Source organism: Rutilus rutilus (assembly GCF_951802725.1).
Source record: "Rutilus rutilus genome assembly, chromosome: 25".
NCBI lineage: Eukaryota > Metazoa > Chordata > Actinopteri > Cypriniformes > Leuciscidae > Rutilus > Rutilus rutilus.
Genome location: NC_140229.1, coordinates 18017528 through 18043294, shown reverse-complemented (window position 1 = coordinate 18043294; position 25767 = coordinate 18017528). Strand labels below are relative to the sequence as shown.

Below are 25767 nucleotides of genomic sequence, written 5' to 3'. Positions count from 1 at the left end.
AAACATGTAAAAAAAATAAAAAGGCCATTTAAAGAAAATTAAAATGAGTAAAAATAGTACCAACAATGACCAGGCAAAACAAACATGTGCTTTGCATCCCGCCAACTGCATTTTCTTGATATTTTTAATCATAAACATAAGGGCAAATATTGGTATTTTCAGGAACAAAAGTGCCTATGAATTCTAAAAAATAAAAGTAGGCTATATAAAAATAAATGTAAACTATAAAAATATCGCATATCAGAACATAAACAAGCAAAAGAGACTCAAAATGCCTTCCATGTTTCAAAGACGCAGATGCAAGTAAGAGCACACATTATTTTCAGAAACATACAAATCTCAGTTTGGCAGTCAAATCGTCAGAATTCCTTAAATTTGCCGTCGGATGCAAGGATCCAGTACAGATATCCACCAACAACGCTCCATTTCGAGACCGAAAAACAATAAATACAGAAATGAACAAAAGGCAAAATGGACACGATTCAAGTAAAATGAAACTTGCAGCGCTTTCCCTCCTTTCCATAAAGTGACAAACATACTGGTGGTGCCATCACGTATAATACTTGTACTGTGGTCTATAAAAGCGTTCATGTGAAATGACTAACGAGTAAGTATACAAAGCCCATGTGCCGAAGCCGTCGAGGTCGAGTCTTCATCCGTGCAAACTGTGGCACAGCACGACTGCACAGCTACCAGTAACAAGAGAGTAACAGTTCCACTTTACAGCACAGGCATCAAAGCTATTGAGTTAAGTAGATTCACATCAAGAACAAGTCACAGAGAGGAATATGCTACACTCTGCCGTAAACCGTACAGCCCTCCCACTACATCCCACGGTTCGGTTTTTAGCAAAGAAGCGCGTGTCGTTACAACCGAACGCAATCGAAGAACGATGCTAAAGAAGATAAACCAAAGTGTGCGGTTAAGGTACGGTTTGATACCTCTGAAATGAGTACAGCAATATACGAGGCGTGAAATACGATCGAAAATAAAAAAACAGTAAGTCTGATTATATTTACACTCTGAAACAAATGTAAAAAAAAAAAAAAAAAAAAAAAAAAAGACAAAACAAAACAAAAATCACATTATTTAAAGATTGTACTCACAGTCTCACAACTAGCGCTGCTCGGAAACATATGGGTTCCTCGTATTTGATATTACACACTGGCACCTGTTCAATACTCACAATGGTAAATATCTGTTTAAGACACATGGCAGTGTTGGAGTATATGTGGCTTAACACTACACCATCAAACGTTACCGTTTGGACACGTCGGAACTGATCTTCTCGGGTGACCGATAGTTATTTCTAACACTTATAACTCTGAATTTTTACTCAATGGACCCGAAAGATGAGGGCAATACAGTACCGGCCAAGCAATTATGTCATTTTGCTGACAAAAAGGGCACATATACAACAACACGATTAGTGATATCAAATTGACTAATACAGATGAATAATACTGTACACTGTGAATGGATGTAAACATCGACATAAATATATTAATGATTATATATCTTACAAATCACAAACTCACTGGAATGGGGGGGGGGGGGGGGGGGGGGCAGTTGAACAAACCTCGTATGTCTTTTGAATCGATCTTTTTTTTTTCTTTTTCCTTTTTCTTGATGTTATCACGACAGGCTCATATTCAGACATGTAGTGAAATCCTACTGGAGGGGGGGGGGGCGAATGGTTGCGCCCGACACATATTACAACAGTCTTTGCTATTTACATGAGGTACATAAATAAAGTTCTTGGTTTAAAGTGTTTATAGCGTGTTTTTAAAGTACCATAGATGTGGAAACTGACTTTGCCGCTGAAAGGCGTCGCTTAAACCGAGTGTGTTTTTTTGCCGAAACGGAGCACGTCTGAAAAAACAGTGAGAATTAGCTGTGAGCTTTTGCTTATAAAACCAGAAGTGAGTCGCTTATATTGTTATATAAGCCCGTATGAATTTGACATGAGGCCGTAAATTGTGATATGTTTGAAAAATTCATATCAGCTGCTGTAGATTTGGAATGAATCAAACCAGTTTGTCAAGTCCACTTGCTTTTAATGAAAAGTGGACCAGCTAGCTGCATGTATCTACTGTAGTTTGAACTTTCATGTACTTTGAAGTGGCTTTCAACGTTTTCTTGGTGCTTTGGCCCATTCACTCTCCCTCTCCCCCCTCGTCGTCGTCCTCTTCCTCCTCGTTGCCGTCGTCCCCTTCCTCGCCGGGTTCCATCAGTTCCTTCTTTACGGCGAGCTGGCTAGTGTTAGCCTGAGGCCCTAAGGGTCTCTGGGGGTCGTGGTTGGAGCAGCAGGGCCGGTTGTCCAGGGCAGACACTGCCAGCTGTCCTCTCTCATGCTCTCGGCAGAAGGAGGCGGGGCAGAAGTGGCAGAAGGAGGCGGCGGCGCGCTGGCACACGCTGCACTGATGCCAGGGGCATTCCCATCGCCCTGAGAAAGACAGAAGAAACACATCAATCGCACAACAGGAAAGCAGCTACTCTCATACTGGCAATTCCTTTTCTATTGGCAACATCTCCTTCTGACTGAATTGTCTCTCCATCAATTAGGGTTAGAAGAACTGTTGCCTAGAAACATCATAATCCAACAATAGATTCTTAAGCATTTGCCTATTTAAATGCAAACACAGTGACTTTCATTCATAAATAAAGTTATAAATTGGGGAGTCACACCACATGACATTTTACAACCTGAACTAATCTTGTTTGTCATAAAAGGTCAAATTAACGGCTATTTTCAGAGACTTATTGGCCTTGACGCGATCATGAAGGTCTGCAGGGGATATCATTTCTGGTTATGTTTTTTACCCCTGCATATTGGTTTTGGTCAAAATGAAGAAAATATATTTGATAAATAAATGTAACAAATGTCACATATAAAAATATGATTTGTCCTAAGAAATAATATTATTAAACAATTTTTTTGCTTTTCGTGAGATCCCTCCTTTTTTATGACATCAGGACAGTTGTATTATCTTGACTTTTTTTTTTTTTTTTTCTCTCTCCAAAAAAATGTCATTATTTAAAAATCTTAGCTGATATGTACCTCTGGCAATTGTTGTAATACAAATAGTTAAACTCAAAAATATGATGTCAATTTAATGTTGTACATTTTAAGCATTAATTATAACATCACTACTTTTAAATAACTGTATGCCCCCCCCGGAAGTTTGCTGAGGCCCCCTAGTGGGCTCCGCCCCCCTGGTTGAAATTGATCTAGATCAGGTATGGGCGAATTCAGTCCACAGTCCTGCAGACTTTAGCTCCAACCCTAATCAAACACACATGCAAGCTAATCTATGTCTACAGCATTACTAGAAAGCTACAGGCAGGGGAGTTTTGATCTATATTTTAGACATTAATGGTATGGAAATCTAAATGTAACAAGAGCCCATCCAGAATGTGGCAGCATTGGTCACCTCAGGAAGCATTACTGTGAAATTCCCACAGTCGACAAGAAGAGCTGAAGTGACGGACAGCACGTACCGTATGGAGGTTTAGTCAGGTTGAGGCAGAGGAGATGGTAGGCCTTCGGGCAATCTTTTTTGTCACACATGACCAGCTCTCCTCCCTCTCCACAGCAGTAGCAGTAATACTCATGGGTCTGTTTGCTCTCCGTCTTCAGTTTGCGCTTCTTGGGCTTGAGTTTAGCATTGCGCACCTTCTCTTCCCTCTCCATAACCACTGCACTCTACAGGAAGTGAAACAAGGTTTAAGACGGACATCATGATGATGATGATGATGATGATAGAAAAAGAAAAGGACAAGGAACCAAAAGAAAAACAAACATCAAATCAGCTATTGGAAACTTCAGAGAATTGTCAATGGTGCAACAGGAAATCGTGGGTAAGCACTGCATGTGTTCCTGTCTAATTCAATTAGGCTTTACCTTGGGCTTGACTCCAAGAAAACCACTGCAGTTCTCGGCCCCGCAGTGGCACGATGTCCTCCCATTACCCAGACAGTCCAGGTTGTAATTAAAGGTCAATTCCGTGTCTGAAGAAAATATGATTGTCAATTAGCTTCTAAACAAACATTGTCACTTTTTCAAAGAAAATACTTAGCATTTCTTACCAGCAGCGATATCACACAAAGTGAAGAGTCCTATCCGCACATCTCCGTTCACGGTCCACTTCTGAGTCTCGCAGTTGGGACTGCAGCTGTGGTTCATAAAGCGTGACAAATTCCCTTTGGGTCCAGCATCAATCACACGATCCTGAGAAACACAGGAGCGCTGACTTTAATACAGCTGAGATGACGTCATAATGTGACATGCACAAAGTGGACATAAAACAGTGGTACCTTTGTGAGGGTCAGCATGTAAAAGTTGGTCACATGATTCTCATTAGCATTTCGTATTCGTTGCTTGCACTCCTCTGAGTCAATCAGTTCCCCGACATACTCCATGACGAAATCCCCCTAAATGACACATAATGAAGTTTAGATATTTCACACTGATTATTTTAGACATTACACAAAAGTAAGAATACCTGAATTAATTGTTCTACATAAATTAAATTACATCTATTTATTAGACACAAAAACAATTAATAATAATAATGTGATATTTCAAGATATTGGGCTATATGTGAAAGAGGTATAAATAAAATTGCAATTTGTTTATTTTTTCATGTAGCTTTTTTTAGTTCTGAAAAGCAGGCCACCATCTCTAAAATAAATAAATACATAAATAAAGAGTATTCTTCTTACATTTACTTAAAAAATACTATAGATACTACACTCACCAACAGCAATTTCTGACCTATTAAATATTTTTGAGCTGAGCAAAACAGTGTTATTGTAGTATTTTTATATACTATTACTAATTATTTATTACTACAGTATTATTTATTAATATTTTGAATTAGCTTTTAATTTTTTTTTTAGTTTTCATTTGAACTTGTTCAATTATTAGTAACTTTGTTTTATGCTTTTGTAATTATTTATTACTATTATTATTATTATTAAATTTCTTTCCAGTTAATCATTTTAGTGGTTCAACTTAAACTTAAAGGGATAGTTCACTCTAAAATGAAAATTCTGTCATCATTTACTCACCCTCAAATTTTTCCAAACCTGTATGAATCTTTCTTCAATTGAACACAAATAAGATTTTTTTATTTATTTTAATTCGGTAACCAAACAGTTGACGGACCCCACTGACTTTTATAGTAAAGGAAAAATATATATACTATGGAAGTCAATATACTCCCAATCAACTGTTTGGAAATTCATACAGGTTTGGAACAACTTGAGGGTGAGTAAATGACATAATTTTTTATATTTTAGCTAGTTGTCAATGCAACATTTTAAACTTTTTATTTATCTAACATTTTATTTTAACTTTATTTCAATTAACACTAATATTTTAATAGTTTTGGTTTATAATAACCCTGGAGAATACCTAGAAATATTTAGTCATTATAGGAATTTACAACCTAAGATTTTATTTATTTCACAGACGTTTCAGATTTTAACTTATAACTTTTCTGAACTAAAGATCCAGGCCATTAGTGCTATTAGACTCTCACCTTCTTGAGGTCCTGCTTGGTCTTTAGGCCCCACCCTCGGCCGCTGGTCTTAATGACTTCAGTGTCGGGATAGAGGCGTTTGGAGAAGCACTGGTTGTGGCAGTGGTCACCAGCGGGACAGACTTGCGGGTGGCACTCGTACTGCAGCATGCGGTTCAAGCATTGAGAGTCCTGGCTGCACGGACGTTCATCTGAGTGTTTGCAGTTGCAACGTGGGATCTCTGAGAGGTCAGCGACGTGCAACTGCACCTTCCCAACTGGCTTATTGGACTGAGGTAAGAAACAAGGACAAGAATACAGAACTTTAGTTTGTTTTAATATGATTTTTGCTTTTTTTGTACAGTCGCATTGTAGAGTAATTAATATGAAAGGTGTATACAAAATGGACCATGTATTATGGTACCATTTACCAGTAGAAATGTCAAGCAATAGGTCATATTATTAGAGATTATACATACAAATACAAATAATATACAATATTTCTTATAGAGCAAACGGTAACACTTTACAATAAGGTTCCATTAGTTAAGGTTAGGTAACATTAACTAATATTAACTAACAATGAGCAATACATTTGTTACAGTACTTATTAATCTTTGTTAACATTAGTTAATAAAAAATGTTAATGTTAGGTCAGGTTCATTAACTAATGTTAACAAATACAACGTTTGATTTTAATCCCGTATTATTTAATGTTGAAATTAACATTAACAGATTATTAAATGCTTTAGAAATATTTTTTCATTGTTAGGTCATGTTAACTAATGTAGTTAACAAATGTTAACAAATGAAACCTTAATGTAAAGTGTTACAGAGCAAACTATAAACTGTATAGCTAAATACAGTTTAGACTGTGCTGTATTAAAACAATATCACAATAAAAAAGAAATCTTCCATTTCATAAGTCACTTGATTATCAAAACAAAAATAAGATATTACAACATGGTTATGTAAAATTAAAAGAACTCTACAGCCAAAATATTTATATTGTGATATCACTAATATCTACTGAAAGACACTGCAAGCTTTTCAAATGGAGCAACAAATTTTTGCATGCTAGATCCTGTACCTTGATAAGTTTGTACGGTGGGGGTCTGCGAGAGTTGCGCTCCTGTTCGAGGGCCTCCTTGGTTTCTCGCTGTGCTTTTAGTTCCTGGAACCTTTTTCCTGCCTCCTCAAGTGCTTTACACACACAAAAAAAAATTTAGAAGTCAATTTAGCTTGACATTTATTCAAGTCATCACCTTTACATGCAACATATGGCTAATTAATATAAAAGAATAATAAAACTCCACTGAAATGGTCTAGTATCTCACCTTTTTTAAATGTCTTATTGATGCCAACCTGCCCCTCAGCAAAGTTCTTATCACTCTCAACATATGGGAAAACTCTGCCCTGGTTTATCCAGTAATAGTCATGTGATCCAAAGAAAAAGACTGGAAAGTCGCCAATGTCATGCTTGAGGCTCTGGATGTTGGAGGGAACCAGGCGAGGGTTGCATATCTCAGCGGGCCACCACCTACACATGGTTCAACATCAACATTAAGTCTACAACTTATTCACTGGTCAACACAGTTGAAATTTAGACATTACTTTCTTGGAAAACAAAACAAAAACGCTGATGACTCATGTTGCACTCGAAGGCGTGTCCAAATGTTTGTCCAATCAAAGCTCAATACAGGGGTGTATGGATGAGTACAGGCAGAGGGACATTCCATTCAAAAGGTGCGTCTCAAAAAAATTGAATATCGTGGAAGAGTTCATTTTTTTCATAATTTAACTCAAAAAGTGAAACTTTCATATATTCTAGATACATTAAACAAAGTGAAATATTTCAAGCCCTTTTTTGTTTTAATTTAGATGATTATGGCTTACAGCTCATGAAAATCAAAAATCCAGTATCTCAAAATATTAGAATATTTCCTAAGATCAATCAATCAAGAAAAAAAAAAAAGGATTTACGATTAGAAAATAGTTCTGAAGTTCTTAAAAGTACAATGTTAATTTATGGACTCAATACTTGGTCTTCAAAGCGGTGGCGGTTTAGTTTATGTGGTACGAGTCTAAAATATATGGCATTTTCACTTTTTTAAATAATTGATGAAAAATTGTTTTTCAATCAAATTTTCTGAGACGCACCTGTAGAACTCGGCCTGTGCTATTTGCCTCTGCAATAGCAAATTTCAATAGCAATATCACAGCTGTGACACAAAAAGTTATTTTAAAAGATAGGTACTGTTTAAAAAGAAAACGGTTATCATCAAGCCATTTTTATGGACCTATTCACAGAAATTCTAAATTTTAAAAACTAAATTTTAAAAATAAAATCGTGGTGAACCAAAGTCAGAAATTGCTTTAGAGGCAGATTTTTTTTTTTATATATTACAAATATACTTTAAACAAAATCATACATTTAGTTATTATTAACTTATATCATGCATTTACTATATTCTAGATTATTCTGCATAAAATTTTGTTTGAATATCTTTGGTGCAATTTAAAAATATATATATTTTTGTGCCACGAACATGCCTTAAGTTTAGTAAAATACAATGTAGGAGACTATGAGACTTTCGACAGTTGAACGGACGTACCTGTAGTTGCCCAGCTTGACCCAGACTATCTGCTTATAGTGAGGCTTCTTTCCCGCTCTGCATTCCCCACACAGCCACGTCCCCTCTGGCATCTCCATGTTCAAGCACTCGGGGTGGAATGAGGCGGGACAGGCCTCACAACACAACAGTCTTCCTCCTTTTTTGACAAGCACACACACGCACATAAACACAGAATCGAATAAACGGGCCCACAGTATCACCACATGCTTGTCCATTCCCAATAAGGCGGTATTCCACAAACCTCATCCATGAGCATGTCAGAATCAGACAGTTATATTTCCTCTGAGATCAACATACGCCTCTTAAGTGCTTCAACGTATACGTTTAGATTCGAAATGCCAATTTGAAGTTCAATTTGACAGGCTCAGAAGACAGGGTTTGATGACTAACACCTTTCACCATTGTTAATGTGCTTTTGTTTGTGCCAGGTGATTAAATAAGCAGCCAATAGTGAATGATCATAGGGGGGAACTATGGGAAACATGCTGTGATGCACACTGACTGATTGTCCGCATTAACATCACCTGCAGTACACCAGTAGACACAGAGCATGTATTTTGGATGGTGTCATTTAAAATGCTTGGTTTGACTGACAAGAAAAAAATAGGGCTGATGGACAGCAAAGGAAGGAGCGCATCAGTGAGCGCCCACTTTTCCAGCCGCTTTGGCTCCGGGAGTGTTCTTCCGATTCATTTTCTCCAGAGGGATTTGAAGAAAGATTCTTACATAAAGAGTTCTGAACCTTACTGAACCAAACCAACCAGCTTTAAATGAATCACAACATCATATTCATTTAAGCAAAAGAAATATTTAGAATTTAATTTATGAGGGAATGAACAACTCATCCCATGAATCATCACAAATGACATAGGTAAATATTTTTAAAAGGTACACTATACATAAACTAATTAAAAGCACAAAAACGATACATTTTACATTTCTCACCCTGGTGTTGTTCTAATGCAGTATGCTCTTTTTCGCACCACAAAAGGATAATAAAAAAATAAAAAAAGTCATGCTCACGCTCGTCCATTCAATGGCAGTGAATAGAGACCAGCATAAAGCTTTTAAAAAGAGATACAAAAGTATAACAGAACGGTCCCATGGACACGTGTGTGTCTTACATCCCATGTGTGGTATACGATAGGTTTTATGTATTTAACGGAAATCCTAACCTTGGCCGTTGGTCTTCTGTGCACGGCTGTGCAACGTGTGCGTTCATGTGACGTTTTGAGATTGTGAGAAATCAAGACTAAGGAAAATGCAACATGAAATACAATCCATGTACTTTCTTCTCATCTGTTGTGTTTGTCGCAACAATAAGTTATGTTCACATCTGTCATTCTGACTCTCAGACGACAAAAAGTTCCAGCCCAGAGATATTCAACTCTGTAATTCATGTCACATTTTTATTAATCTAGATTTCTCCGAGTGAACTGCGGCGCTAATGGAGTCTACGAACGAACGCGCGCCGTGCACAGACAACCAACAGCCAAGGTAAGTATTTCGTTAAATAATACATTAAATTTCTGTTTGTTTTTTCGCAAACCCTATCTTACACCCCCAGAACATGAGGGATATACGACACGTGTTGCATGACCATTTTGAAAGCTTGATGCTGGTCACCATTGACTGCCATAATATGGACGGGCGCAAGCAAGATATTTTTTTTTAAATGTCCCTTTTTGTGGTCCGAAAAAGAAAAAAAGGCATAATGCATTAAAACAACACCAGGGTGAGTAAATTTTTTTAATTTCAAGTCAAACTGATATCTCACTACACTAGCTTTAACAGAAGCAACATTGGAGCTTAAGATGTAGAAGTTATCTATTTCTCTATGGACAAAATGAATGGGATTTTTTACTTCCGGGACCCTGCTGTTGGCTCTATTAAAATTGCCATCCAAAATATGTTTATGTTCAGAGGGAGGTAGGGTATAATTGTGCTCAAGCAAAACAAGCCAAGCAATTAATGCTAAGCCGAACTGTGTTACGGACTCAGAATAACATGAATTACATGACATATCATAACCTAGTTAAATTCCCAGGAATCTGTTAGAAGCATTTATAGGTAGACAAAGATTGTAGACTTACGGTGCCTTCTATCCCAAAAATTGTTAATCCAAATTAATTTAAAAGGCTGCTATCTGATTTTAAAGTAAAGAACTATGAAAATGTAAGATATTTGTTGCTGCGTGTTATTTCAAGCCCACTATGTGCATTAGAAGCAGCGTGATGGTGTAAAATAAAGAGCAATAAAATGGCCCCAAAAAATAAACAAATAAATAAAAGCAATAAGACAGCTGTGAAAGCATACAGATGGCAAACTACATAAACCAAGAAAACATGATTTTACCTTTCCCAATATTCTTTTTGGTAGCTGACGAAGAAGAAGGAATCATAGGTAATTTCATCAACTCAGCACGATTTGACTCAGTCAGAAGGTAGTGCGACTTAAAGGTATATGAACTTAATATGGTGTCAGTATGGTCGTGCACTAAAAGCCCTACACGAGACAAACAGGAAAAGTCATGAGTAATGAAACTACCCATGATTCCAGAAAACACACATTAGGAAAAAAAAGACACGTGATTAAATAAGTAGTCCTGAAAAGAGAACACAAAAAAGGAAAGTCTAAAGAGGAATACTGCAGAGTTAGAGTGGGAGCTTTAGGGATTAGCTGGATATAATTTGTTCTGGAAAAACAATTCTTTCTTGCAGTTTTCTGCTTTTAATGCTAGCCAAATGAACAATTCATTCAAATATGTAAATTGAGTTATTTATTCATCCTCATGTTGCTCTAAACCTATCTTTCAGTGAATAAAGACTTAAATTTCAGTGTGTTTCGCACAGATATGGCTTCAGCAGACACACAGGTTACATTCAAACTGTCAGTTATAACATAATTTGTGGCCATCAAGGAGCCGATATCAATACGCGGGTTATTGAAATCGCTTTTGAATGTGCATTCGCTTTATACTTTAGCTTTCAAATTCACGATAACATGTCCTCTGTGTATAGGGAACGCCGGTACTGACCGCACATTTTAGGCTACAAGATAAGATATGTCAACGATGATCAGGATCTGTTGCGCACCAAATCCTCCGCCATCATTCTGTCAGTCATCTCATCACATGATAAGAGAAATCTGACTCCTGTTGCGACTCTGCAGCTCGTGCTATATGGAGCAGATGCTTTCAGTTCATAATTGTTGAGTTCCTTGTCCAACTGAACCAAATGGTTTTTATTTTGTATTAAAAAAGCAAAATGAGAGTGGGGGCGGAGTTATGGCCAAGTTATGTAATCGGTTTACGGCCAAACAACACAGCAATTGTAACACTGAGTGTAACACAGCAAGCCTAGTTGTGAGTCCTGAAATTTACAGGTGGTGTGAGTTCGCTCAAAGAATGACCTTGTTACTCCCATAAATAACTGAATTGTGTGTGAAAGTAACCGTATTAAAGACTTAAATACAGAACTGACAACTGCATTTTGTTGCTGTGCAAGCATGGCCATGGAGACTACTTTCATGATATGTTTATGGTACTACTGATTCTTATTTGACCTAAAACTTCAGTCCTCAATTGCAAGTACATGGGGGGAAAAAAAACTAAATTTTTTCTTCTTTTTGCATTTCAGAAATAACGTGAAATGAGTTTGGATCAACATGAGGGTGAGTAAATGACAGATTTAACTAATTTAATGACATAGGTTGTATAATGACAAATATTGGTTTTAAAGATCAAATGACATGCAGCTGCTCCCATGCCAACAAAGACAAATTCAGTTTAGCATTACCAATTAGTTCCTGGAGAAATTAGAGTATTAGATATCTTCTACAAAAGTGGGAAGGTGTCTGAATCTGATCATTTCAAAACTTGAAGATGCAATCAGTGATTTTCACTAATGTGTATATTCTCAGAAACCAACGCTGAGTGCATTTACATGTGCAACAAAACACTATCCAAAATCAGTGCATTAAAAATACCCATTTACGCATGAAAATCTTGATTATTTTGGGGGGTTTAGATCTAGGCATATTATAGACGTATTAAACAACTGCTGTAAGATTCTTTATTGAACACACTCATTGACATTAACTTAGAGATATTAACATATTTGGTATCACTCAATATTACCAATTCATTTAAAATGGATTTTTTAATTAAATTAAACTAGATATAACTTTAGGTCTGATATTAAACATTTAATTTCTAAATTTATATATATATATATATATATATATATATATAACTTAATTATGAAGGCAATAATCTCTATATCCGTGCATCCCTACTAAAAATTATAGCCATAAGCTAAAGATATTAAGACAAAACTTTCTGAAAGTGGGAGATTTAAAAAATGTTACCATTTACAAAACGAATAAATTAAAAGATGCTCATTAATTGCTCACTGGAATGTCTTAAATTATTAATTATTTATATATTTATTTATATATAATAATTATTTTTTTCATTTTAAAAGTTCAAAATTAGATATTACATTTTGAATTCAATCTCAGTCCTTCCCCAGAAGAATCACAGACAATTAAAATGTTACTAATTAGTAGGAAACAAACATGATCTGATGGATCACGAACACACAGTACATCTAACAGTAAAGGATTAGATGACAAGAGAGAAGGTCAGAGGTCACATTAGTGTCCTACTCTTAAAGAGAAGGAACATTGAACACTGCAAAGCATGACACCAGAGAACATTTAAAATTCTAATGTGGTGTGAAGACTGTTAAAAAGTGTTGCATTCACTAAGTGCACATATGTTTTGACAAGAACTCATTTAAATGTCATTTAAAGTGTGATACAATGAACACACAAATCTAATTAACTCAGTAATTCTGACATTAGCTATTACGCAAGGACTGGAGAATGTCAGGCTAAACGTACCTCGAGCGCAGATGAAACACCAGCCTACGTTTACAGGTGAGGAAAAGTGTCCGTTCTTCCTGGAACTGGAGTGGTTGCTACATATGATGATGTGGGGTGTTATCAACACACTGCCAGCCGCCACACAGCCGTCTCCTGTGTGATACGCCACCGGACAGCGGATACATCGCATCATACGGCCTAAAAGAAAAAAAGATAAACTGAGGCTGGCCGATGTGTCTCTATGCTTCAGAAAAATGCTTCTGTAAAATACAATGAATAAGTTCAATATATCTGTCGTGTACCTTTGCAAGCTTTGTGAAGGTCTCTGTCGAGACAGCATGTGGCACAGCTGTGCTGAGGGCAGCGGAGGCCTCTAGTATCGGTGGTGGTGCCAGTGAACTTGCGGGCACAGGTATCGTGGTAAAAACGGCCACAGCCGTTCACCGAACACCGCTTAACGTCACCCTCCATGTCCTTGCAGGAGAAACAAGGGTGGGAACCTGGAGAAAGTGACGGCGACAAACAGATTAGACTCCGTAAATGATTCAAAAACACTTCAATTCAAAATTCAAATTCTCAGAAAAAATGACATGCATGACATAATAATGACCTTTTTGAATCAATTCACATTAAGATATTGCATTGCTATAGAGATCTTTTGTTTATTGGTGGGATGTTTAACTGATTACAGCTTCAGATGTATTGCTCACCTGTCTTACACTCTGGACACAGCAGTTCACCCTCTGTTCCACTGTTAGATCCCATACACTCTGGATGAAACAGCCTGTTACAGTCTCCCTCACAGCTCACCAAAGAATCCCCGAATGTTTCACACACCTGTGAGATCGCACAGAAGAACCACAACAACAGATTCTTATTACACCTGAAAGAGTCATACAAAATCTGATCTACTCTTTTACATTTCTATGAAAGCTTGTAAAATTTACTTTAAGTTTAAAGACTTGTTAAATTTAACAATTATGATTTTTTAGTAATAGTTTATATTGCTCAACTCTTGATTTATTTTTTGTAATTCAGAGTTTGTATTTCACAATTCTGACGTTTCCCTTGCAATTCTGAGTTTAGATCTAAAACTTGGGGTAACACTTTAGTTTAGGGTGCAATTCTCACTATTAACTAGTTGCTTATTAGCATGCATATTACTAGGATGTTGGCTATTTATTAGTTCTTATAAAGCACATATTAATGCTTTATTCTGCATGGCCATATTCTACATCCCTTAATCCCACCCAATACTTAAACTTAAGTACCTTACTAACTATTAATAAGCAGTCATTAGGAAAGTCGTAGTTAATAGTGAGAATTGGACCCTAATCTAAAGTGTGACCAAACTTCAGGGCCAGACCTACCATATGGGCAATCTGGGCACGTGCCCAGGGGCCCTTGCGCAGAGAGTGATCGGCCCTCCGTGATCGGAATTTTTTGTTTTGTTTTTTGTGTGCCATGTACGTTGCTACATAAAAATAGTATACACAAGGCTTGGCCTCGATCTTGATAATTATCCAATCAGAATTAAAAAAAGTATATATTACATTATATGATCTCTTATTCATGCAAATGCTTTTAAACAATTCATGTGCGACAAGACAAAAGTGTGACTGTGACACACACACACAGACACAGACACAGACAGACGCGCGCACGCCAGTATCGTGCACACAGACAGCACGCCAGAATATACAGTTATCTTTTGTGCTTGAACTTACAATAACACACACAATTATGCCAAAATGTCCGTTTTGTCGAGTATCTTCATAACATAAGAGCTGTCTTATGATGAACGTGAAGAGTTGTGAGAGAATGAGACGCGTGTGAGATCCGCGTCTCCATCAGCTGGTCTTAAAGAGACAGCAGCCAATAAAGCTTTCTGTCAGTAAAGTTAATCAAAGAACAGAGAAAATGACTCACTGCTGTTGACTAAAGTTTTAGTCTATATTTAATTTATCATTTATGCAGTGCAGTTTGATAACTTTATTCAATTTCGGTATATGTCCTAGGTCTACCTGTTAGACAGGCACAGGTAAATATAACATTTATTTTTAACTCTTGTATTATTGAGACAAATAACAATATTTAATTAAAAAAATATCTTATTTTAATTTGAAAACAGTGCATTTAGTTGTTGTTTCTAGTCTGAGTTGAGAAATAGGCTACAAATTTCAGCATTGTCACTAATCTGTGTGTGCATTTTACTTGAGAAATAAGCAAGTTAACTCATGAAACCATTTGTTTACTATATCGCAAATCGCAATATTTACCTCAATAATCACAATATGACATTTTCCCCAAATCGTGCAGCCCTACTTTTCAGAAAAAATTATTTTGTATCATTGTCTTGTGAACTAGTCATTCAGCTTTTGATCAATAGTGATTGGCATGTTAAATCCCATACCTGGTGGGCCACCTGTGTGTGTGTGTTCCTTTGGAGGGTGTGGTTGTCAGGTAGGGGAGCGGGGCCCATGAGCTTCAGTGCCCAGGGGCCCCTGGGGGTACTAATCCAGCCTTGCCAAACTTATATAACAAAATGCGATAAACTCCAGAATTGCTAGATGTAAACTAACAATTGCGAGACTAAAAAAGTCACAATTACTTAATTTTTATTCCATGGTGAAAACCAGCTTCCATAGGATGCTGATCTGCTGCGACCTCTAATAACCCAAAGCCACATAAGATAGGTGTTGCAAAACCTAGTGATAACTTTTTTAGCACCGATAAACAACAGAATGAAGTCATCTTTCAAATAAAATGTAATGTATTGAAGGTAATATCACTGTCATGTAATACACTACTGTTCAAAAGTTTGGGGTTAGTCCATTTCTTTTTAAAGAAATTAATCATTTTATTCAGCAAGGATGCATTAAATTGATCGACAGTACAGACATTTCACATGATTGCTGTTCTTTTGAACTTTCTATTTGAATAATTCAGAAAAAAAAAAATGCATCGCAGTTTCCACAATAATATTAAGCAGCACAGCTGTTTTCAACATTGATAATACTAAGAAATGTTTCTTGAGCATCAAATCACCATATTAGAATATTTCTGGAGGATCATGTGACACTGAAGACTGGAATAATGATGCTAAAAATTCAGCTTTGATCACAGGAATAAATTACATTTAAAAAATATATTAATATAGAAAACAGTTCTATTAAATTGTAACAATATTTCACAATATTACTGTTTTTACTGTATTTTTGGTCAAATAAGTGCAGCCTTGGTGAGCATAAGAGACTTCATTCAAAAATGTAAAGAAAAAATATATATTTTTAAAGCTGACCCCAAACTTTTGAACAGTATATTGTCTCATTATATATAATGTTATATAAAAAAGTGTTTATAGTGCTCACATGGCAGACTGTGTCCTTTTTTGAGGAATTTCCTCCCTGACGGGACAGGCTGGAGTCCACGGACTGCGCATCAGATCCGTCAGCGTCTACTGTAGCAGGACTGTCCGATCGCTTCCCAAATCCGGACTACCAGGGATGCAAATGGATGCAAAAATGTGACTTTAAAGCCAGAGCCAGGCTACAAAACATGCTAAACATTCAAATGAACAAATTTGTCATAACAATTGTGTAACCCAAGAAGAACAGTATCACTCAGGTGTCAATCAACAGATCCCGCTAGTACTGTGACTGTATTTTTGAGTCTAGTCTGACCTGTGGGTCATTGAGGCCTCTGGAGTCGGAATCAGAAGTATCTCTGTACAGTGAGCTGGCCATCTCCACATCAGTAGACGCTCTGCTGCGTTTCTTCAGTGGTTTACACGAGTCTGAGATCTCGCTGGCACCTACAGGATTGAAGGAATGTTAGTAGGGGGGTATTGATATGAATTAATTTATAGGCTGACCATTTAAAACATTGTGTCAAGCACCTTTTTGCGACCCTGTTCTGAAATCCATCTGAGGTGCTGTTTCAGCCTGCAGAATAAAAAAACATAAAAAAGGCATGTTTGTTATAAGATTTCCCCTTTAATTCACTAACCATCATGTCACTTTTCTGCTAGTATTATGACCAGGTGCTATCTATGCATTTAATTTAATTGTGCATCTTTTTAGCCCAAACGGCACCTTTTTTTTTGCAAGTTTAGCCAATTACAGATGGCCTTTTAACAAAAGTCAGGGCTGTTTACCAGATGCAATAAATGTAGCAAAAATGTAATTCTCTTTAAAAGTGATGTTTGTTTACATTTTCTTTCAGTCACGGCATCAGTAATAATACAGTACAAAATTCTTTCATTATTTTAAGAGCCGAGTGTCTGGATTGTAGTGGTGGAGTAATGCTGTACTGTCAGTTAGACTGTAATAGTCTGCTGTATTCTCCATGATTGAGCATTCAGAACTTGCCCGTAAGACGAGGAACTATTCTGTGCAAATAACGTTCTCCAAAAACATATGATAGATAATTATAAATCTATAAATAACAGGTTTGCATCGTCATCTGATTTGGATCATTCCTTTAGTGAAACTACGTAGGTGGTGAAAACAAATAAATGTAGCGGGTTTATAATTTATAATTTAATAGTACAAATGTATGCGCTCTACCTGTTCTTTCTTCACTTTCTTTTTTGGCACTGGTTCCACACTCTTCTCCGACTCGGAACGGCTTCGCACTGACCGGCGCTGCTGCTTTCTCTCTGGCATCACACACACAGAGGATGTTTTCGTAGATCAGACTTATACCGCAAAGGACATCTGAATATCTCTGTCAAAGGGAGTTTGTGTGACTCATAAATACCTGTGGACTGCTCTGCTGAAGCGTGCTCAGCGCTCTCCTGGTCACTCCAGCCTGAGGGAGACGCAGCTCGCTCCTCTTCACTGGAACACGTCTCTGCTTCTGCTTTATCACTGGAGCCCTATTGTGGAAGAGATTGAGATTTTTTTTTTTTTATCTACCAACGACTGCTTGTCAGAAAAGGTGCAATTTCTTCTTAAGCAGCATGCATGAAGAGTGAGCTCAGAGCCATAATTTTGGGTTCGCTAGTTGCAGCTTAGTAATTAACTAAATTGTAGGCTATATTAGCTTTGCATGTACATTAACAACATTTTAAACAAACTTAATACATTATACTGGATGAGAAACGCTTCAAAGCAAATTTGGTGATGCTTATTCTAGACTAGCTAACCGAAAAGTTATCATCTAGTTAGTATACTCTGGCTTAAATGAGTCAGATGGGCAAGCTAGCTAATATTGGCAAATATGGATGAAAAAATATAAACATTAGGGTGGTCCTTATCAAGTCCAATTTTTTTTTTGTGCAAAATGTTAGTGTCTTAACCTCTTAAACTGTTCCTTTTAACTTCAAAATTGGAAATATGCAAAAATGTTGACAAAAAAAATGATATTTAGAGGTAGCTCAATCATGTGGAAGATTGCCTATGTTAAGCTGTGCGGCGTTATTGTGATATGCAAGTAATATTAAAAGTTGCTGCAAATGAACTACATTTTATTGAAATCAGAGCAACAATGACAACAATCTAAAAAAAAGCACAAAGTTTTCAACAATCCCTCATTTCTGATGCTTGCAGTCTGGATAGATCCGTCGTTGATCTTACACCACATGAAGGAGAAACTGCAATTGTTCTTCAGAGTGTGTGAGATAGCCATTGTATTCTTGAATCAGAACCACTCCTCTCTCGGCGTGATCATTGACTACTTTCATTGCATGTATGGTTGCCTGTGCCTCCTGATAATCTGCTTGATTCGGCCAAAGTTCCGGGTCAATTTCAAGGAACGTAATGTAATTTTTTAAACCAAAAAATGTGCTCTAAACCCAAACAATAACCAAGGTGATCATCAATAGAAATATGTATTGATTCCACCAAGAAAGGTAAATCTGCTAAACCAGTTCATGGATGGATTAATTTGGATTTAGTTTCTACAATAAGTAAACTGAGATATGCATCTAAAATACATATTTAGGAATATATGGAGCATATGGAATATGTGGAGATTTTTTTGGAATTTTACTAGCCAGGTACAATACCAATTCAAGTGATCGTTTTTTACGAAAATCATCAAAATCTCAGAAAGTTTAAAGCTATTGAGCTACCAGTATTTTAACTTTTAAAGTATTTAAATTTTAATATTTTCTGTTCCCTTTTGTTTTTATATTTTCAGATTTCATTTTAATTTTAGTTCAATTTTGTTGTGCTGGTGATCAGTTTTTTTTGGGGCATTTCTATTTTGATTTACATTTATTTTATTTCAGTTAGTTCATATCTATTTCTCTGAGTTTAAGTCAAAGATCTTAATCTAATATTTATTTTTATTTCAGCTTTATTTTAATAAAAACATTTTTTGATTGGTTTTCGTTTTATTTAACACTAACAACACATTTGCTGTTGAACAAATTAAATATTACATGTGAAAAAAAACATACAGTAACAGTTTAGGGTCCAATTCTCTTAATGCTCTATTCTGCATGACCATATTCTACATCCCTTAATCCTTAACAACTACCTTAATAACTATTAATAAGCAGAAATTAGGAGTTTGAGGCAAAAGTCGTAGTTAATAGTTAGTTAGTAGTGAGATTTGGACCCCAAACTAAAGTGTGACCGAACATACATTTCATTAGACATTTCATATTTTTACTTTATTGTATAGTGGTAGTAACTTGTGGGGGGAACTATTGTTCAGGCTGAAGAAATTGTAGCTATTTAATTACACATTTTTTAAATTACATTTTGACGTTTGATTTACACTTTTCTTTATGAAACTGACATGACAGTGATTGATGGTGGCATGATATTATTTACTGTAGCAGACTTCCTCATGTTCATGAGCATTTTTTCCATTCTTACCTCAGGTGACTGAACCTGATCGCTGGGCCTCTCCTCACTCTCTGTCGTCTTAGGTAAGTCCACCTTTTGCTTTGGGAGTTGCCAGTCGCACTTTATGATCTCCACGTTGAGTTTCTTCATGGTAATGGAGAGTGGGAGGAGCTTGCGGGCTGCAGCGGTCCTCCAAGGTGTCCTGACTGGAGGTGGGGAGGGTTCCTGTGGGTGGGGATCTGGTTTTGGTGGGCTACGGGGTTGCTCTTGGTCCATATCATCCTCTCCCTGATTGGGAGATGATGGTTCCCCACTACTATTGATGCTGCACTGCCTCCGCGGCTGCTGCCGACGAGGCACAGGCTCCTCTTTGGCTCCGGCACTGCCTTTAGAGCGTCTTTGCTTGCGTTCAGGCCGGTTTTTACCAGTTGCCCTAGGTGAGGTCACAGTTTCAGTTTCAGTTTCAGCAGCAGCAGCAGCACCAGCAGCACCTGGTTCCTTGTCGATGTAGATGAAGGTGTAGGTCTCGTTGCGTTCTTCTCGTGTCATCTGCAGTGCGGCTTCAGCGTGACCCACACCCACTTGCCACTGGGCACGCTCCTTCTGTGACTGAGGCTTCAGCAACTATAAAATAAATAAACCACAGAATGAGCACTCAGAAATGACCACAGAAAGGAGGGCACCAAATTTAGAGGTATGGGATACCTTTTGTTTCTCTGTTGGGTTGGTTGTCTTCCGGAGAGTTTCTGCTTGCAACTCCTCAAATTGGCTCTCACCCTGGTACACCACAATTCTTTTCGCATGTATCCAGGCCCTCTCAGGGACACTCCCAAAGAATTGCACATGGTATTCCTTAATACCTTTCAGGAACCATGGAAGCAAGATATTAGAAACATAAATTTTAAGCAAGCCAGTAGAATTAGTAACTGAAATGCCCTACATGACTTTTCCCAAATTTCCCGATTTACAGTCTGGAGGAGTTGACACTAGTTGCGAAATTCAGAGCCAGTCTGCAGATTTGAGACAATCAGAGTTGACAGATTTCACAGAAAATTGTGTAGCGTTTGATGGGCAAAGATTTTTTTAGGTTCAGTTCCTTGATTTCATAACATGTTCAATATTTTGGGCTGATTTTAGAACATGTATTATTTACATTTGTCATGCATCTCCTAGCAATGAGGCAAATGTTTTTGCATGAGTTTGTTGTTTGGAACGACTTGAAAGTCTGGTAGTGTGTGATCCTCAGTTATTTAGTAGGCCTATATAGACTAACTCACATTGAACCATCATAGGCCAACCAACGGCAATGGACACGTTTGTTGGGTTTAGTTGGATCAATGCGTTATCCCTGTCAGTGACTGGTGGCATTGGTCAGCTTTTGTGATTTTCAGTTAATTCCAGTGAAAGTTGAACGCGAACAAACACTCAGCGCTAGTGGACATGCACTATTATGAATGCACATGTGCATTTTACTTTTGCTTTTGAATAATGCCAATTCAGGGGCTGCAGTTGCTTGAATAGTGGGTTCATTATTATTCTTAATGAAAAACACAACAAAACAGTATAATGTGGAAAATCGTTTAAATAGGCGCTTTTACATTTCGCTTTGAAACCAAATCTTCCGCCTTTGTCTTGTCAGTCAAATGGGCGAAGTGAGGTGAAATCTGACTCCTGCTGCGACTCATTCAGCTCACGCTGAATTGGTTCATTGGAAAGTTCATTGTAGTGTCTGTTCTCTAACTGAACTAAATGATTTTTGGTGCCGTGGTGGGGAAGTGATGGTGTTGCGGCTGAACACCGGAAATACCGGCAACACAGACTTTCGCAGCAAGCCTAGTTGGCGTCTGTCGGTGCAGAGTGAATTAGCCTTACGATGGCCAGTTTTTCTGTAACCATTTTCAAAGTCGGCAAGTGTATGATACAAAGTGTTTTAAAATCTGTTCAGATAGATTTGTGTAGAGTATTCCAACCTTAACAATATGTACTTGTAGTAGATAAGTTACCTCTCGTATTAAGACGTATATGAACGTTTGACTGAGGGTCTGATGACACCATGCACGGCCACCAAGGATACGTCCCAACCTTAGCCCACACCAAGTCACCGATCTCATACTCTTGACATGAGCCAGTGCTAGTGATGACCGAAGGAAAGTGCTTTTCGACCTAAACAAGAACACAAGATTGTCTTGGATGAACAAGAACAGTAAGCATCTCATAAAACCAGAGATTCCCAAGACTTTTTCCACATCTTCCTAAGTGGAAACACCTATAAACATGTCAAAAATATGAAACTTACTTTCTGTTCCTTGGGTTCTGCTTTGGGGCTTTTGAGGGTTGAAGAAGGTTGCTCTTCTCTGAACGCAACATGACCTTCGCTGGGCTGTGCGGGGTTGTGGACAACACTGGACCGTTCTTCCATGCCTTTGCATGGCTGCTGGCTCTCCTCTTCGTGACAAGCACCATGCCTGCTGCTTCTCTTTTTCCTCTTCTCTTTCTTCTGCTCATGTCTTCTCCTTGAAGCCTCGCCGGACTGAAACTCTTGCAGCAGGTCCCCACACAGTGAGGACTCGAACAGCTCCCTGCCGTTCTGGTAGGTCTTAATGATCTTTATTTTGATCTCTGGGGAGCTGGTCTTTTTTGGAGTGTTGGTAGATTGCACAGTGGGGTTGGAGACGGTGCTTTCTTGAGGTGACATGAGGGGTGGAGAAGAGGGCAAGAGCAAGGGAGGAGGGGGCGGCAACACGTGAGGCATTAAGTGAGAGACAGGAGGTGGGTGATGATGGTGAGGTAACAGTGGAGGGTTATGTGGGTGATGTTGCTGCTGATGGTGGTGATGGTGAGGAGGATGATGAGGCTGGTGATGATGATGGGGATGAGGCGGAGGTGAGATGTGCGTTGGTGGTTTCTCCTGGACCACTGGGGGTCTCAATACTGTGCCCTCACCGAGCAGCAAACCGTGATCGCCATAGTTTCGTATGGCACCGTAGCCATTGGCTGAGCCATTGGGGAACTGAGAGTACAAGGCAAACTTGGCCTGTTGCTCATAGGTACCTACGCCCGTTGGGTAACCGTTTGTAATAACTGGGAGGTCTTCAGCAGGGTAAGAAAAGCCTGACTCCAAAGGAGACTCAAAGTTTTGCTGTCCTCCATCATCTCCTGGGTCACTGATGGCTTCATAGACATCCTCCTGTCTGATGTTGGCGGAGTCAATAAGCTGAGGGGGTTGCTGAATTGTGTTTCCCATGATCCCTTGCATGAAAGAGAAGGAGAAATCCATTGTTCTGCTCCAGCATCCTTAAGTTTCCCTTTTTCTTACAGGGCCTGCTGATATAATGAGGAGAAACAGACAAAATGTATTTATGACGCATAAAAAACGTTACCTCATCTGATCACATTTGTGAAACATTGCTCCAGGCAATAATGTTTATTAAACTATTGAATAAGTTTATTTTGAGACAAAATGGGTCAAGAATTTGTGGTTAATGCTTTGTGAAAAATAAGTCTGAGAGGGTACTAGGCTGCTTCTGCAACGCTGCAATCGCCCTCCCAAGGGATAAAGTTTACTCTAGTATACTCCAAGTTATGCCAACTTTCCCAGAATTTAGAGAGGGAACTTAAATTAGAAAGTTTCGATTGAAATCACACAGCCTGTTTGGCATATTTACTTCAAATCAAACATGTCCAATACAATTTTCCTCATACTACATTCCCTCTACTCCCTGTATATTTGTAAACAATGCATTACAACAATATTAATGTAATTAAATTAAATCATCTTTTGAATTTCTCATTCATTTATAAGGTTCTCTCTCTTTAATTAGAAGTACACTATGCCAGCTGGCCAAAAACAATGACCATCAAAACAATGTTTATTTTGTCTATTTTGCTTGTTTTGTCTGCCCAGTAAGGACAGAAATATAACCCGCTTAAGACTTTAATTAGTCACATAAACCACACCACTCAATGCCACATAACAATAAAAGACTGTTTCTAAACAAACCAAGCTGTAAAATTGTGTTTCATGTCAAAGAAACAAACCTGCAATGACCAGCAGTTGGCTAACATTAGCCTGCTAGCGTTTTCTGGATAACAAAACAGAGCCGATATAAGCATACTGTTAATGTATAAACACACACAACTTAGTGTAAATGCTATATGGGCCACGAATAAACAAAATTAAGTTATTGTGTAGTTAAAAAAAACCAAATCCTGTTTTCCCAACATCCTTGTAAAGCGGACCCGTGTAATGTCGCTGCATTATATGAAAGGCGGCGTTAGCGGATGTGCTAATGTGTGTAACGTTACATGGGGAAACCATTAACACACGTACATCTTTGGTTTATCACCGGGGAATATTTTAAACATTCGTTTTGATGCAAAATTGTTTGTTAGTAAATTGCATCATGCGGAGAGCCTCAAAAACTGAAGAAGTGAATGCGAACATGCCAACATGGCTGCCCGTGCCCCTTTAAATCAAATTGGCCATATTACATTCCCATCAGGAAAAGGTGCGATGAAAACCATTGCTTTACTGTAACCAAAAGCAGAAATGCATGCAGCGCTTGTTTGGATTCAACGCGATATTATGAAACGAAGCATCGAAACAGCGGTAGAATAAAAGCGTCTGTACCTTCAGCGTGTTCCATTCTAAACAAATACACCAAATAAACTGGATTCCTGCTGCAGTTAACATAAATATATCAACACAAAGACCTATGACTCCACGGTTTTTTTAATCTAATCCGTTGTTTGGAAAGAAATGGGGCTAGATCAGTCGTATGTCGATCCCCATAATAGGATGTGTGGCTGTGGAATCGGGAGAGGCCCCGTTTTTTTTGCGGGATGCTCCTGCAGACCTAGGGAAATTTGGCTCCCATATATTTTATTATAGCCGTCTCCCTCCCTCTAGCTGTAACAAAAGCCCCTCTGCTTGAGGCCTCTGTCTCAGCGCCAAAATAAAATCTCCCCCATTGGCTGTGCAGCAAGATGTGAGGGGCATGTTGGGACGAGTAGTTTTTCTTCTTCTTCTTCTTATGATAACAACAAAATTAAAACCATTAAAGTGAGATGATTAGGCCATTATTGCTTGACACAAAAGCATTAAGCTGTAATGAACGCATTACAGAGTAAAACTATAATATCGTTTTTATTTTCAATTTTACTATCATTTTACTATTTATATAGCAGGGTACTATTTGGCAATATATTTTACTATGTATATCAGCCATCTATCTTTAGACAACAATACATTTTCTATTTGTTACATGCTGTTCTTTTAGAGCATACACAATAATTCACTGCACAGACGTTATTATAAAATGTGAATTTATATAATCATTTAAGATATTTTTATGCTTTATGGACAAAGAGGGGGAAGAGACTTTATTCATTAAATGAGGCCTACACTATTTCTAACTAACGTTACCAGTTTGATTTTACAGATTTTTTTTTTATTTTTATTTTTTTAATGCAACCGATTTTTAGTTAAATAATCTTGGGCAGTTTGCACACACACACACACATTACAATGTAATCTGGATTACATAATCAGATTCCAGAAATAAAGTACTTGTAATTATATATAAATGAACCCCAGTCTGGGAAACCCTGACGTAATGTAATATTTAATGCACTTCATGTTGTTGATAACAAAGAATGAAATATATTTTCTTTCTCTTTGTATTTTTAGATCAATATGGTACAAGATTATTATATTCAAATCAATGTGATAAACGAGTTAGGGCTAAAGTAATCAAAAAGTAATCAAAAAGTAGTCAGACTGTATTAACTTAAATGTGTAATGTAATGTGATCGTACAATTGAAAATAAGAACAAAAAACAATATTATTTAGTATTTTATTTTCCTTCCCATAAGGACTGTAGCGCCATCTTCTGCACAAATACCTAACAACCATGTGA

At 37.6% G+C, this 25767-nt stretch overlaps 1 protein-coding gene across 7 annotated transcripts; it reads right to left on the bottom strand.

The window, feature by feature from the left end:
- Positions 1-1628: 1628 nt before the first annotated feature.
- On the bottom strand, positions 1629-24828 carry nsd3 (nuclear receptor binding SET domain protein 3). 7 transcript variants are annotated; one of them, XM_084401057.1, is made up of 24 exons: positions 24479-24828; positions 23887-23930; positions 22145-23172; positions 21852-22011; positions 20554-20708; positions 19879-20472; positions 17810-17927; positions 17617-17708; positions 16947-16992; positions 16732-16862; positions 16420-16545; positions 13759-13885; positions 13351-13548; positions 13067-13246; positions 10517-10666; positions 8141-8297; positions 6863-7065; positions 6616-6728; positions 5547-5816; positions 4318-4434; positions 4090-4231; positions 3905-4011; positions 3502-3706; positions 1629-2446 (listed from the first exon to the last, which is right to left on the bottom strand). In XM_084401057.1, exons 3-24 carry the CDS (start codon positions 23123-23125, stop codon positions 2157-2159), a joined length of 4662 nt encoding a protein of 1553 aa, XP_084257183.1. In that variant the 5' UTR covers positions 23126-23172; positions 23887-23930; positions 24479-24828; the 3' UTR covers positions 1629-2156. The 7 variants fall into 7 exon arrangements, with proteins under 7 accessions (XP_084257183.1, XP_084257188.1, XP_084257182.1 ...); XM_084401062.1 differs by having other exon boundaries at positions 10517-10540; positions 24479-24800; XM_084401056.1 differs by lacking the exon at positions 23887-23930 and having other exon boundaries at positions 24479-24800.
- Between the last annotated feature and the right edge of the window lie 939 nt (positions 24829-25767).